This window comes from Neolamprologus brichardi, chromosome 19, assembly GCF_056152115.1.
Source record: "Neolamprologus brichardi isolate AB-2024 chromosome 19, ASM5615211v1, whole genome shotgun sequence".
Classification (NCBI taxonomy): domain Eukaryota; kingdom Metazoa; phylum Chordata; class Actinopteri; order Cichliformes; family Cichlidae; genus Neolamprologus; species Neolamprologus brichardi.
In genome coordinates this window covers 14,269,780-14,284,692 of record NC_142122.1, presented here as the reverse complement: position 1 = coordinate 14,284,692, position 14,913 = coordinate 14,269,780, and the positions used below count along the sequence as shown (strand labels likewise).

The 14,913-nt window shown below is 38.0% G+C and overlaps 2 protein-coding genes across 2 annotated transcripts; both read left to right on the top strand.

Moving 5' to 3' along the window:
- Positions 1-3,476: 3,476 nt before the first annotated feature.
- LOC102797666 (G protein-coupled receptor 4-like) lies at positions 3,477-4,418 on the top strand. Its single transcript, XM_006798552.2, has one exon. It carries the CDS (start codon positions 3,477-3,479, stop codon positions 4,416-4,418), a length of 942 nt encoding a protein of 313 aa, XP_006798615.1.
- A 1,837-nt stretch (positions 4,419-6,255) lies between these two features.
- gpr65 (G protein-coupled receptor 65) lies at positions 6,256-7,221 on the top strand. The gene has a single exon (XM_006798551.2). The coding sequence runs from the start codon at positions 6,256-6,258 to the stop codon at positions 7,219-7,221; it is 966 nt and encodes a 321-aa protein (XP_006798614.2).
- Positions 7,222-14,913: the final 7,692 nt, after the last annotated feature.

Genomic DNA, 14,913 nt, shown 5'->3' with positions numbered 1-14,913 from the left:
AGTCAGTCAAGGCCAGTCCATAAGATGACAACAGGCCACAACAAGACAGAATAAAAGCGAACAAGACAGAACAAGACAGCAGCAGTATGGCACAATCCTGTAACAAAAGAGGGAAACAGTCGTCAAGTTCCACCCTACTATATGTCACATTATAACAAACGCAAGAGTCCCACTTAACACTCTCTAAGGCAAGGGCGTCGATTTGGCATGGACGGAAGGGACATGTCCCCACCAATATCCAGCGATTATTGAATTGTCCCCAATAATAATTTGATCTCTTCGGGTAAAGAAAATCAAGACCGATAGAAAGAAAAGAAAAACGATCTGTCAACGTCTCATTCACCCAGCGGTGCAGAAAGAGTTAAATTACGTTCTCTACTGGAGTCCTACCTCATGTGACAAATATGGCCAATGTGATTGGCTGTGCCTTTCAGAGAGCTCTGTTTAGTTTTAGCAGCGGCAAGCCTGCGCTGCGAGGCCCTGCAAGGAGGAGAGGAGGACGGCAGCAAAAAGGAAGAACCTGGATATAAGGAAGTATTTTTCAAAGAAACCTGTAAGTTTCTTAATGTCAAGTTCACTCATATAATGTGTCCGTCATAATAATGTTACAGGCTATATAGGCTTTGGCCCACATCAGTCTAAAATTGTATGTAACCATAAATAACGTGTTTTGGAAACTAACTGCACAACAGGCAGCACTATTAGTTATCTCAGTCTCAGAGTAGCATTTCTAATTTTGATTGAAACTGTCAGAGAAAACGGCAGCCTCGAGCAGGCCAGGATATTAGTTTACAGAGGCTGTTAAAAATATATGTCTAACATTAAAATGTTGGTGACACAATAATTTCATCCTAATGGTACTGACATATTCATAGGGTTCATTTCTGAGACAAAATGTAATGAGGTAGTCATGATTTTGCAAATATTCCACCTTGTAGTGCAGTTTGCACAAATTGTTTTAAAAATTCACTCACCCTACGAACATTACTGATGAGTCAAGATCTTCACAAATTGACAGAAACACTGAAGCAGCTACACATTTTATTCTTATTGTCATGTATGTCTTATTTGTCAGGTGACAGAAGAACCAACACAAAGTTCAGAGAGCAATGGTGACACAAGATCACAGGTGAAACTGGATGATGACTTGTTGGTTCATGACTGTATTTGAAGCACATGTGTGACTGCATGTATTTGGAATTTCTCATTGTTATTTATCAGGTGACAGAGGCAGCTCTGCCATGTTGTAGCTCGGACAGAGGTGAAGAGGCAAGGTCACAGGTGAGTGACTAATGTTTTGGTGCTATAGATTAACTAGTATTTATTATCATGACAGTTGTTAGGCTGCTGATGTAAATTGATTCATTAGTGTATATTTGGCAAAGAATCTGAATTGACATGTCTCACTTTTTATATGGCACGAATCAATGTGTTATTTTATCAGGTGGCAATATGTCCTAGTGCAGTCAGAGGGGAAGAGCCAGGGCCAAAGGTGAGGAACATCAAGCACAGAATAATAATTGTAATCTGAGGATAAAACACATGTACTGAGGCTGAAAGAAGCTTCAGTGCTCTCAGAAGACTAAAAAGTTGGGTAACGTTAACAATGACTCAAATGAGATTAAAGAATGCTGCTGTATGTCCACCAGGAGAGACTGGACAGTATAGATGTAAAAAAAAAATATGCCAGCAGTTTATCTCAGTTAACGAGAGGAGAAGGCATGTGTTTGGCTCCTTCACATAGTTGACATTGAGTTGTTGTGTGGGACACCAGTAGTCCATGTCTGTTGCTGTAACAGTAGTTCATGTTTAGAATAAAAAATCCCAGCTCACTGATTTGATAGCGGCAATAGTGCCTAAACTGTTGCATAATTTTGCTGAGAGATCTTTTACTTTGTGGTAATCTTAGATGAGTAGTTTTATGGACAAAAACCACCAGGTCATTCAGAGTCCCCTTAGTGCTAATGTATCAGAGATGTTGGTGTACTATAACTGAGTAATGTTGTTAAGTCCTTAAAGTCATATTCTTTTATTGTCATGACTGTATTTGAAGCTATTTTTATTTTTATATGATACCTGATTTATATGGAATATAGCTGAAGTAAACTAAATCCAAAAAATACTTAGTCATTTGTTTAATAGTAATTTAACATTATATAATTCACATATAAAACTATGAATTGTGATTTTAAATGGTTTAAAAGCATGTAGAATAGCATATGTAGGCAAGTATATTTCTCCTCTTTTTATTACGAAGCAAAAAAAAAAAGAAACAGGGCAGGGTTGAATCATACGTCCCCACCAGTGCCAAAACCAAATCTACGCCCTTGCTCTAAGGGCAATACTAGAATGAGCAGCTTTCCTGAAGAAATCAAACCGCTCTGCAATGCTTAACCACTCAATGCTCTTGGCCACCTTAGATGGAAAAGACTGCCAAATGCCTCCGTGCATAGTGAAGCCAGCTGTTTCTTATCAGGCCGCTAATTATCAGCTGGGAAGGTGTGGATGTCAGTGCTGCATTCGCGGACATCGCGTAAAATCCTTCCCAAAATCTACTTCACTACATTAAAATTAAATTTTAGACTTAAATAAACTCAGTATTCCTATTTTCTTTTTCACTTTCAGAAGTTGAATTAATCAATCAGAATCAGCGTACTTTATTAATCCCTAAGGAAAATATGTGGGTTACAGTTGCTCCAGTATAAATAACAGTAACAGAAACAGACTACACTATTTAACAATAGCATATGTTACACATTTAAGACATTTAAGCAATGGCCCAATATATATATAGATCATTCAATAATAAATATCAAGGATTGACAGAGTTGATTATAAATAAATATCAAGAACGTTAACAGGATTATTACAGAGTAGAAAAGAGCATGTGCAAAAAGGATGTAACTGTTGCAGTGTTTACAGTGTATCAGATGGAGGAGTTTTACAGGAAGATGGCCACGGGCAGTGGGCCTTTTTAGTACTTTAATTAGTGTTTTAATCTTTACTGGAGTATTTTTTAACACTTGTATCCATACTTCCACTAATGTACAGAATGTCTATACTTTTCCCATCAATGGCCATATCCCACTTTAATCCTCTGAGCTACACTGGCAGAACGCCATGACATGGAAATGCTGTTCCTGGAAAGTTGGGGAATGGGGACACTCTAATAAAGTAAATGATACATTTTGGCACATTCAGAACAGTCCCACGGTTTAAAAAAACACAAATATATACTTGTGAAGTGTTTTCTAATTCTGTTTCATTTGTGGGATTTTACATTCACCTGTACTCAGACACGGAATTAAGAAACTTGATGAGCACATTTTGCTTAGTACTGTAAAAACAGGACAGCTTCCATAAATCATCAAACACTATTTTTATTTTGAACACAACAACACTTCCCCATAATTTGCATTTTCAGATCTCGAATCGAATGAGCTACCCATTCGGGCTTCAGTCACCGCTGTGTCAGGATGGACTCGATGATCATCAACAACACAAACTCATGCACGGCTTACTCCTCGGTGCAGTGGGACATGTATCCAACGGTGTACTCTCTTTTTTTTAGTGTGGGCTTTCCAGCCAACTGCCTGTCTCTGTATGTGGCCTGGATGCTGATGAAGAAGGGGAACAGCATGGCAGTCTATCTTGTCAGCCTGTCCATTTCTGACCTACTATACACAGTCACTCTGCCTATTTGGATAGTACAGGCCATGAAGCAACACATAGGTGACGAACTTTGCAACCTCATGGCTGTAATCATGTACAACAGCTTTTTTGTTGGTTCTGGTCTCCTTTGCTGCATCTGTGCTGATCGCTATCTGGCAGTGGTCTACCCACTCCACTTTAACTGGATCAGGGAGGTGAGGACAGCAGTGCTTGTGAGTATAGCTGTCTGGGCTTTGGAGATTGCCATCCACATTGTCTTACTTCACCACATGGGGGCGCTGCAAGCTTCAAGATACTTGTGTGATCAGCAGATACCCATGACACAAGAAGATGCCGCTGTTGCCCTTACAAGGTTCGCCTTGAGTTTCTTGGTTCCTACCTTCATCATGACTTTTTGCTATCATAACATCATGCGCTCTATCAAACGTAACACCTCCATCCAAGTGGAAGAGCGCAGGAAAGTGGAATGGCTGTTGTTGCTACTCCTTCTAACCTACATCGTGTCTTTTATGCCCTACCAGTTGGTCATGCTGCTCAGGGCTATACTGGAGCCTGGGACCTGCGTCTGGGCAACTAGGCTCAAAAGTGCATTCATGGTGACAGTTGCCACCACAACGCTAAACAGTACACTGGATCCTATAATATACTGTCTAATCAATGAGAGCGCAAAGACAGAGATTAAGAAAACTGCACAAAATGTGAGGCGCCTTTTTATGCGTGGAAAGCACAGTGATAGCTCTGTTTAAATGATTTCTTTCCCCTTCTTTAAACATAAAATGTAAATATAATGAAAATATAATTATTATTTGGGGCTCTGCAACCTATATGTAACCTACACGTGAACTAAGTTTAGGCATATTATTATTATTTTTTTTTATTTCTTATGAATATTTGTCTTTAATGTGATGTTTAATTTTAACTGTGATTTGTGTAATTTGAAATATTTGGCTGTGATGTTAATGGTTTCATTTTGATCCAGTGTTCAGTATAATTGTGTATCACTGCACTTGAATATTTGAGTGCAGTTTTGCACAAAGAGAAGCACACTGTGGAATTTTCCTACTAACCACTTGTATCTATAACACTTGACAGCTATTCATGCTTCCATGAGATACTAATAAATAAAAGCACTTGTTCTTTTAGAGCGTGCAGTCATTGAAACAAAACCATAAAGCCATATCTGCGCTGTTCAAACAACGAGCTGAAAAGACATCTGTCACTTTATGGGACGATTATTGGCATCACCTCTACCTGAGTTCATGTCTGTTGACACGCCAAACAGAGACACACACTTTCATATGGGCTTAAATTAAAATCACCTGGTCCTGTAGTTTGTTTTGTCATGTCCTGTCACCCAGTAAGTGATACAGTTGTTAAGGATAAAATGTAGCAACTGCTGACCCTTCCTCTTCTTTCTAGCAGATCGATTAAGCGGTGCAGACGAAGAAACAGAATACGTCAGCCTTTCATCTGTTTTATTGGTTTTATTCTAAGAATTTATAGAAATTTGAGTGGAAATACAACTTGATACAGAGTAAGTAGAACTTTGTTAATATGACTTTATGGTTTAAAGGAATACTATAAAAAATATATATAACTAGCCCTATCAAATAATTCCATTGCAATAAAAATGTGACCTTAGGATTTTCTATTATGTTGCAATTTCAATAAAATATAACTGAGAATTTAGAGTACTTAGGAAAAGTTGTATTTGCAACTTTTCACATGTTTTTCGTGGTAGACAGTATAATGTAATATAATATAATGTAACTGTGAGGAAAAGTGAAACACAGTGCCAGTGTAGCAAGCTTGTTCATTTTCATAATTTGAATCTGAAATAGCACACAACCAAAGCCTAAACAAATCTTGTAACACTGACAGAAAATTGTTTTACAGTAAGGTACTTGGTGAAACGTGATAACAGGGAAACAGACACGAATGAGTCTGTTACAGGGGAATTGACATAGGAAAAAAAAAAAACTCTAAAGCAACCAGAAACTGAGAACAAGACTAAACGGGAAAATATATATAGAACAATATAAACAAAAATAAATGGTAACTAAGGAAATAGTGGGGTCGGAGCAAATAAAGCAAACTAAGAGCAAATAGAAAATATTTAAATATAACAAAACTAAAAACTCCATGAACTCAAAACACTGGGTAAACAACCTAATGCTGCAAAGGCGAGACTATTGTAACAATTTAATTGCACTTGCATAAGGTTGACTCACACTCATGCTGAATGTCAAATTAATCCGCACAATTGAAACATTCTGCCTTTTAATCTTAAACAACCAAAACAAAAGGGCTTACACTCAACAGCATCTTTCAACTATTCTTTCTAAGAAGTAAATTTTCCTCTTTTTAAAAAAAATAGTGCATAGGTAGAGTTCTCCATTTCCACTTTCCATTGATAATTTGTAGTCCCCAGTGGTGTCAGACTTGAAAACTTTAAAAAGTCCTTTCATGAGTTGAGATGTAGTCACGTGGCAGGTTTGTGAACTTGGTAGAGACTCTTACAGGTATTATATATTTACATCCATTCATGTATTGCTTCCTTATTTTTCTACAAGGTGTAAGCATATGAACACAACGTCTACAATGGAAAACTCAACCTTGACCAGTAATCATTCAGAATGTAACCTGGACGACGACGCAGCCAGGAGAAGTTCATTTCTGTTGTTCTACATGGCTGTCGTCGCCATCGCCATCCCTTCCAACACCTTCTTCCTCTACGTGTCCTGGCAGCACATTAGAAGGAGGAACGAGCTCGGTGTGTATCTGTTCAGTCTGGCTCTGAGTGACCTAACCTTCACTGTTTGTTTTATTCTCTGGTTGGACTTCCTGTGGCGAGGAGTTTGGATCCATGGGCGTTATGTTTGTGTGCTGTCCATATACATTCTCTTCACCAACTTCTACACCAGCGAAGCTCTCCTCTGCTGCATTGCGGTTGACCGCTACTTAGCAGTGGTTCACCCATTAAAGTGCAGATGGTGGAGGAAAGTTAGCACTGCAGCAGCAGTCACTGTTACCATTTGGTTGTTGGTGGTTTGTTTCAACACCAGCACCATCTCCTGGGAGGACTCATACCATGAAAAGAAAAACTTTTCAGTGTGCTTTGACATTTTTAGTCCGCTGTCAGTGACTCTCCTCCGGGCTAATGTAATGCGCTTCTTTCTGGGGTTTATTATTCCAGTTCTCCTAGTGTTCTTTTCCACCTGGAGGATTTGCACAGCTGTAAAATCCAATCAGGCCACTGACAAGCAGGAACAAAAGCGGATTTTAAAGCTATTAACATTGGTTCTTCTTGGCCTTTTGTTCTGCTTCGGACCTATTCATGTCATGATGCTTCTTCGCATACTGGTTAATGACTGCAGGAACATTGCATGGATCCTCTATCCCTACAAGATCAGCGTTGCCCTATCAAGCCTTAACTGTCTTGCTGATCCACTGCTTTACTGCTTCATTACTAGCACAGGACAGGCATGTGCCAGTCAGATTGTCCTCTTTTTGCAGGAAAAGAGGAGAGGAATTCTGTCACCTATTTAACCATATTGTGGCATATAAAACTTTTTGTCAGTAAGATCATGCAAAAAAAAATACCAAGCAGAATTTCACTGAACTTTGTGGATTGGTGGAGCATGGCCAAACAATAACAAGAAAGGCACTCAGAGAGCACATCTTTTGTGAAGTTCAGTGCAGTTTTGCAGTTTTAGAGGAAATGATCTGGAGCTTTTTTTTTTTTATTATCCCATAACTTATATTTCATAAAACTAATGAAATGTTTGCTCTTTACTTTAATAAAACTCAGTGACTACTCAGTGCAAATGGTTACATTGTTTTGATCGCACCTTCTGATTTTCATTAAAATCATAAAAATCCTTATCAGTGACTTACTACTTCCGTGAGTGCACAACAAGACTGGAAAAGAGATATTTAAATGCCTGTGTTTATTTGCAACTGCTGATCTGATTTTGTCTCTTATCAGCGAGTTACTGGTCGGAGTGGTTTCACTTCAGCTTTTTAGTCACGTTGTTTGTATTTTCTGTCAGACAACTGTCTGGGTCAGGTGCCATGTGGAAAGAACATTTGCATTTAACAAACCAAAATAAATTTGCTCTTTCCATCACCACGCACACAACATTATGATCTAAAATGATTATTTTTCAAATAATGCACTTTTCTCAATTGTCAGAGTAAATGTTATATTCATTTTTGCACTCTTAAACTTTAACTGAAAGCAGTGTAAATAAAAGAACTTTGTGAAGTATTTGTCAGTGTTTGTTCTCATTTAGCATCCTAGTCTCTGGCAGATTTGCTGGTATCCATATGGGAGTTGAGTCATCTTAATGTGAGCATGAAAACTTAGAAAGAAAAAAGTGCAGCTCCCCCAAGTGCAGCTCCCCCAAATGACCGCTTGAGTTCTTAACCAACAGTGAGTCGGTATCCATGGACTCCCATTTTAAAAGATAAGCTTTGCAGCATTGTGCTTTTTGGAGAATTTGCACTGTTGTTATCTCACAAATAATTTGGCATGATATGCAGTTCATTGTCCTGACAGCTCATCCAAGAAGTCTGTGCTCATGTGTTGGTGAGTGAAATTCTCCTACTTCACTTGTGTGTTTCAGAAAACTTCAGAAAAACAAGATTGTGATGGTGATAATCCACATGTCTACAGACAAATCTTAAAAAAAAATGATGGTAAGTGTTGTTCAAAAGAAAGAAAAGAAAATTATAAAAACTCAAAGGTGCTCGGTGGGAAGGCTTTGCTTTTTTTTCCCCCACATGTATTTAAAGTGACACACTCCTCAGGTTGCTGTTACACAACAACAAAGCTGTAAAGTGCATGTGCTCCACCTGAGTGTTCTTTTTGCCTCTTTTTTTCCATCCAGACTATCAGATAAGCATCGCCTATCACTGAATAGCCTTCACCTTCAGTTCCCCTTGACTCTGTAACAGACTGGCATCTTTATAAGTAAAGTAAGCACATCAGAGAAGACAAGTACCTCTGGATCAATAGGTTTTGTTCGTGAAGCCCTACCTCTGCCTGGATGTTGGCAGCGTTTCAGCAGTGGCACGTGTCAGACAGCCTGCTCTCTCAGGAATGATGGATAAATGAGGCTGTAAATTGCACTGGTGGTCTGACTGTACAAAAATGTAACAGGGTGAAGCAGTGCAAACTGAGATATGGTGCTGCAATGAAGACCGCTGACAGCTTGGCTTAAATTGCTCCCATTATGTGAGGGTCCACCTTTCTGGCATTTGGAAAGCTAGCATTGAATCAGTGTGTCGGGAAGTATAACTACACTTTGACCAATCCTAGCGCTGGAAGCTGTGGCTTGCAGGTGTACTATGGGAGTACTCAGGGTAATATATACATGCACATGCACTCTATCCTATTCTATTCTGAGATAGGTCTCCTTTTTTGTGGTTACTCTTTTTCTTGGTACTTATTTAGACCATTAATTAGTAAAATCAGTTACCCCTAATTAGTCCGTCTTTCTCAGACACATTTTCTTCAAAGCTACAGAAATAAAATTGAACTGAAATGAATTTTTCACTTAAAAATGTGACCTCACTCTCAGTTTGATATGAGCCCCCCTGACATGACCTCACAGACTCGTGCTCCATTAGCTGATAAAGTGTTTTTTCTTGTGTTGGGTTTTTTTTAACCCAAGCAGAAGATTTTTTTTTTTTGTTTGGTCTGTGTCTTGTGCTTTCTAACAAATAAATTTCTGTACTGCTTGATTGATGTCAGCTGACATTATAGACGGTGACAGGAAAAAGAAAGAACTTATTACAGACAAAGAGCCTGTGGCCACCTGACAAACCCTAGAGTTGTTGTTTTTTTTTAGATATTTCTCTTGGCACTATTGGCTTAGACAGCTCGTGCAGTGTCACTTAAACCCATCATATACACTCACCAGACACTTTATTAGGTACACCTGTTCAATTACTTATTAATCTAGTCATCATTAATCTAAACAGCCAATCACATTGCAACATCTCAGTGCATTTAGGCATTTAGACACAGTCAAGACAACCTGCTGAAGTTCACACTGAGCATCTGGACAGTAGATCACATATGTGGCTTTGAATGTGATAAGGTTGTTGGTGTCAGGTGGGCTGATGTGAGAAATTCAAACCTCCTTATCTACTGTGACTTCCCTGCACAACCATCTCTCAGGTTCACAGAAGATCTGAAAAAATAACAAAAGCCATTTTCACCTAGAAAATGAAAATGGTGAAAATGGCTTCTTGTTGTCAAAGGACAGTCAAACAGCTTCTACCTGACCTGAAAATAGCACCAACTCAAATAACCATGTGTTACAACCAAACTATACAGAGGAGCTTCTTTAAATGCACAACCTGTGGACTCTTGAAGCAGATGGGCTACAGCAGCAGAATACCACACTGGGTACCTCTCCTGTCAGCTAAGAACAAAAAACTGAGGCTTTCCAAAACTAGACATCAGAAGAGAGGGCAAATGTTTCTGGCTCTGATGAGTCTTGATGTTTGCTACAATGTTCAAATGATACTATGAAAATGTGGCGTAAACTAGAAGAGAGCATTCATTGATCCGACCTTGGATCAGCTGCTCAGGCTGGTGGTGTTGTCAGATTTTGGCCCTCTTAATACAAGCTGAGCACCAATTATACCCCACAGTCTACCCGAGTATTGTTGCTGACCGTGCCTATTCCTTTATTACCACAGTGTGCCCATCATGGGTACACTCATGTCACAATGTTCAGTTTATCTCAAAACTGATGTCTTGAATTGTCTCCACACATGTTTGGACCAAAATCTGAGGAATGATTCCATTACCTTGTTGAATCTATGCCATGAAGACAGAAGCTCTGAAGGCAAAGAATGGTCCACCCCAGTACTAGCAAGGTGTACCTGTAAGTAACCACAGAGTGTAGCTATCTCTGTGATACACCTTTTTTCCTTGACTTGTATAAATGACATCATATTACACTTTACTTCATTATCTCAGTTGTCAAGCAAGTCGTTATGCAGGTTTCACATCTCCCTCCTGTGATATTTTATGTCAAGCTTGCTCTGCTCCTCTAGGCCCTGTCTGACACTCCCTCCAGCATTTCTTCTGTGTCATCCTTCCAGTCGCTTTTAGCACTTTCACACTTGTCTCTTCCTCACAAGTATTTGTTCTGAAAATAACCCCACAAAGCCCGGAGGCAAGATATAATCACATGTTCAAGTAGGGGAAACAACCTATGAGTACTGTAGTGGAGCCCTCTTTATGTATTAGTTTAATGTATTTGATGAATTTCCTTGAAGTGAAACTTTGTTTGTATAAACTACATATTTGATATATGAGCAACATATGAAATATCTATCAAATAGTAGTTTTTGTTTGGTTGGGGGGTTTTTGTCTCATATGAAAGCGTGTTAGAGGAAACAACCAGCAATTCAAATGTCGGAAAATTTGCATATTCCTTTAGCTGGTATTGGTTACTCACTGTGATAAATTTAGCGCTTTAAATTTGAATGAATTGCTTTTTGGGAATTAAATTCTGCATATCATTTTCAAGTCAAAAACCATGGCATTGTTTTGGACCATGATCTCAGGTTGCCATAGCTGCTTTCTATCACTTAAAAATATATCAAAAGTTAGATAAGTCTGCTCTAATAGTAACTATGAGAAATTGTTCCGTGTATTTATATTAAGCAAGTTACACTACTGTAAAGGTCTATTTGCAGAATTATCCAAAACTTCAAAGAATTCTGCATGCTGCAGCCAGAATCATGACACATACACAGTAATTTCCACATTACCCCAGTATTGAAGTCACTTGGTAGGTTCCCAGTTCAATGCAGAATTTGGTCCCCAAATACATCTCTGACTCTCTCAGTGTCTATAACCAATCAGGCCTCTCAGGTCAGGTGCAGTTCCCAAATTTAAATTGTGCTGAGGGTGTGTGTGAATGTTCAGTGGTGGTTTGCTTCTTTTTAAAGTTTTATTTTGCTGTTTTCACTTCCATTAAGCCTACACATTTTTTTTTTTTTTTTGTTTTTATCTTCTGGTTTAATCATACTGATTTCAAGTAAAATGAAATTTGCTCGTCAATGCAGCATTTAAATTAGGAGACAGAGTGCACTTACACCAACATAGACTTGAGGATCCGTCTAGCTGCCATTTCAGTTAAAATTAGCCAGTTATTGTCACTTAAAATAATTTCTCTAATCTGTAAACATTTTTATTTCATAACGTGGAGAGCATTATTATAGCGTCAGAGTCAATGGACTCCCGTTTTAAAAGCTTTGTAGCATTGTGCTTTTTGGAGAGTTTGTACTGCAGTTATCTCACAAATAATTTGGCATGATGTGCAGTTCATTGTCCTGACAGCTCATCCAGGAAGTCTCATGGTGGGTGAAATTCTCCTACTTCACTTGCGTGTTACTAATTAGCATTTATCTGTGCCTGTGCATTGCACCTGGTCTACAGATAATGTAGCACAAGATGTAGTACGCTGCCATCTGGTGATAATATTCTCACACATCACTATTGGGAATTTTTCTTTTTGCTAGTCCAAATGTCAGACCAGAAATAGAAGGCTAAATACACTGTACTGTAAGCTTTTATGAAAAGTTATTATTACAATTTAGGTTGTGTTAGCTATAGTAATGTGACTTCTATCTTCTCACTCATGCTGTTGGGAAATTACCAAAAATGTCATAGATATTCCAACCATTCTGAATAATGAACATGAGGCAGGCCTGTCTCTGTCACATAGCTTGCTGGGCAAAATTTTAAGTTGGAGAAAAGCCGCAGTCTAGACTGCAGATTTGCTTTGTAAATGACTGTAAAGATATGATAAATAAATAGGGAAAGTGTTGACCTCCACTGATGCTTTCATTGTGAGTCATTCATGGTCATTTTAAACATCTGCAAACGGAAAGGAAACTGAGCAGATTTCTCCATTATAATCCATCTTCTGGATCTGTTTACAACAGTGTGTGAATTTATTTCAGACCCGCTATCCTCCCATTGATTACCCTTGCTCAGATAAGGATGTGTGCCCACGCATGTTATTGGCCGCTTTGGATGGGATACGCATGCTCTCATGGACATTCATGCACGCTCTAACGCTGATGGATGACATCAGTCACAGTCTCCTTAAATGTCATTGTGCATGAGGGAAAACTGAAGCCATAAGAAATGCTTTTGGCATGAGGAAAGGTTTAAAAGCTTGGATGTTCATTAGTCCCACTCATTAATGTTTGCAGCATCAAAAACAAACAACACAGTTGTGTGTGCAAATTCAATTTAACCTTCAATGAATTTAACCCTGACTGCGCCATCTAGTTTCCATTATAGGGGCAGCAGAACAGGAAATGAGGTGTAGCAGTTTACAGAGCCACAAGCTTGGCAAAGGTATATCATTTAACCATGATATTTACTCTTAACTCTTAATTATGCAGCATCATGACTGTTTGACTCTGAGGGATAAAAATGACAAATCACATATCAGTTCAATAGACATCAAAGTCAAACATCCCCACAACCTTATTCTTACCTACCTTTAGGACCATTTAGACAAAGGAGGCCTTTGGGTGAAGCCAGATTTAAGAATCCACTCATCATGAGATTTAGAAGTATACTGTCAGTAGATGTAAGCATCACGCTAAGAACGTTTACTTATTTATTTAATTTTGGGGGAAACTGTTTGTTTGTTTGTTTCTTTCTTTCTTTCTTTCTTTCTTTCTTTCTTTCTTTCTTTCTTTCTTTCTTTGAGTTTAAAGCACTTTAGTTTTACTTTAGCTTTAGAAATAAAATTTACTTTCAGGAAGTGACCTGATCCCTCCAAGAGTCAATGTAAAATTACTGTAAAGTTATTATGTCCCACTGTGTTTTGGTAAATTGTGTTTTATTCATCCAGTTTTCTATGTGTGACTTGGCATATTAACCTTAGCGTGTACATGTATACCATGTTGCCGTACCCACGTCAGATCCTCATTATATTCAATTGAGACACAAAGTTAAGAATTTGTTAAAAATATTATAATATTTAAAAGTGAGACAATATGAGGATCTTTTTCTTTGCTTTCTTTTCTTTTTTATAGTTTTATGTTGAGTTCGATTTTGTTTCTCTCGTGTTGTAAGTGTGTGTGGGGTGAAAGTATGCTGCATATTATTTTCTAGCATTTTTGCTGTGTCAGATTTTACATACCTAACTTTATATGTTTGGCTTGTGAGTTTTACTGTAGGGCATTTTCATTACCAGCTCAATCACACACAGACGCGTCCATCAAATGAGCTCACCGTCCTCTACAATATAGACAACTCTGATTAATTGTTTGAACACATTAGTAAGTAGACTAATGAATGACACAGGGCAATAATGTTCAAGAGTGAGATTAAAATCTGCTGGTGATTCATCATGTGTAGGAAAGCCATTGAGATAAGGGGACAGGGAGACAATGAAAGACAAAAGAGAAAAGGAGTGCAGCAGGATGAGGTCACATCACTATCTGAAAGAAAGTTCCACAGATAACACCAATTGTTAAATGCAGATAATTTCTCTTTCTTCACTGACCTGTCTCCATGGCATTTCTTTTCTTTCTTTCTTTCTTTCTTTCTTTCTTTCTTTCTTTCTTTCTTTCTTTCTTTTTTAGGGCTGTCAGCTATTTTAAAGCAGGGTGCATGTGCATGAAGACCATGGCCTTCAGTTTTCTGCAACACTTTTCTGAAATAGTGTTGTATTAAACCACCCATCGTAAAAACAATATATACAAACATTTTAGAAATTTGTCAAAAACTAGTTTAAAAGTTTTGTTTTATTTATTAAGGCAAATAAAACTGAATGCCCAAACATAAATCAGCACAAAGGACAAAAAATTATTCAGTGCCTAAAACTGCAGTTTCTGTTCTGTAAAAAATTGTAATTTGACATCCTAATTTGAAAATAATGTGTTGTGCTTTACTATTGTTTATGCTATTTGTTAAACAGTACATTTGAACATTTGTGGACAACAATAATAATTATATTTAGCATTAAAAATATTTGAATATTTATATATATCAAATGAATTTCATAATTTGAATGAAAGAACTTGTGCACACTGATAGACCGACAATTACAGAAACAGAAGAAAATTATTTTGTGCCGTTAATTAGGGCAACTTTGGCGTAAACCCCACATTTGATGGTGGTTAAATAAATTTGTTAAGCTCTGTGCATAATAATAACTGCAAAAAGCTTCACAGAGGAAGATTCAC

Bases quoted from the DNA above. Each gene is read 5' to 3' on its own strand.
- LOC102797666 (XM_006798552.2), top strand. From the start codon at position 3,477: ATGGACTCGATGATCATCAACAACACAAACTCATGCACGGCTTACTCC.
- gpr65 (XM_006798551.2), top strand. From the start codon at position 6,256: ATGAACACAACGTCTACAATGGAAAACTCAACCTTGACCAGTAATCAT.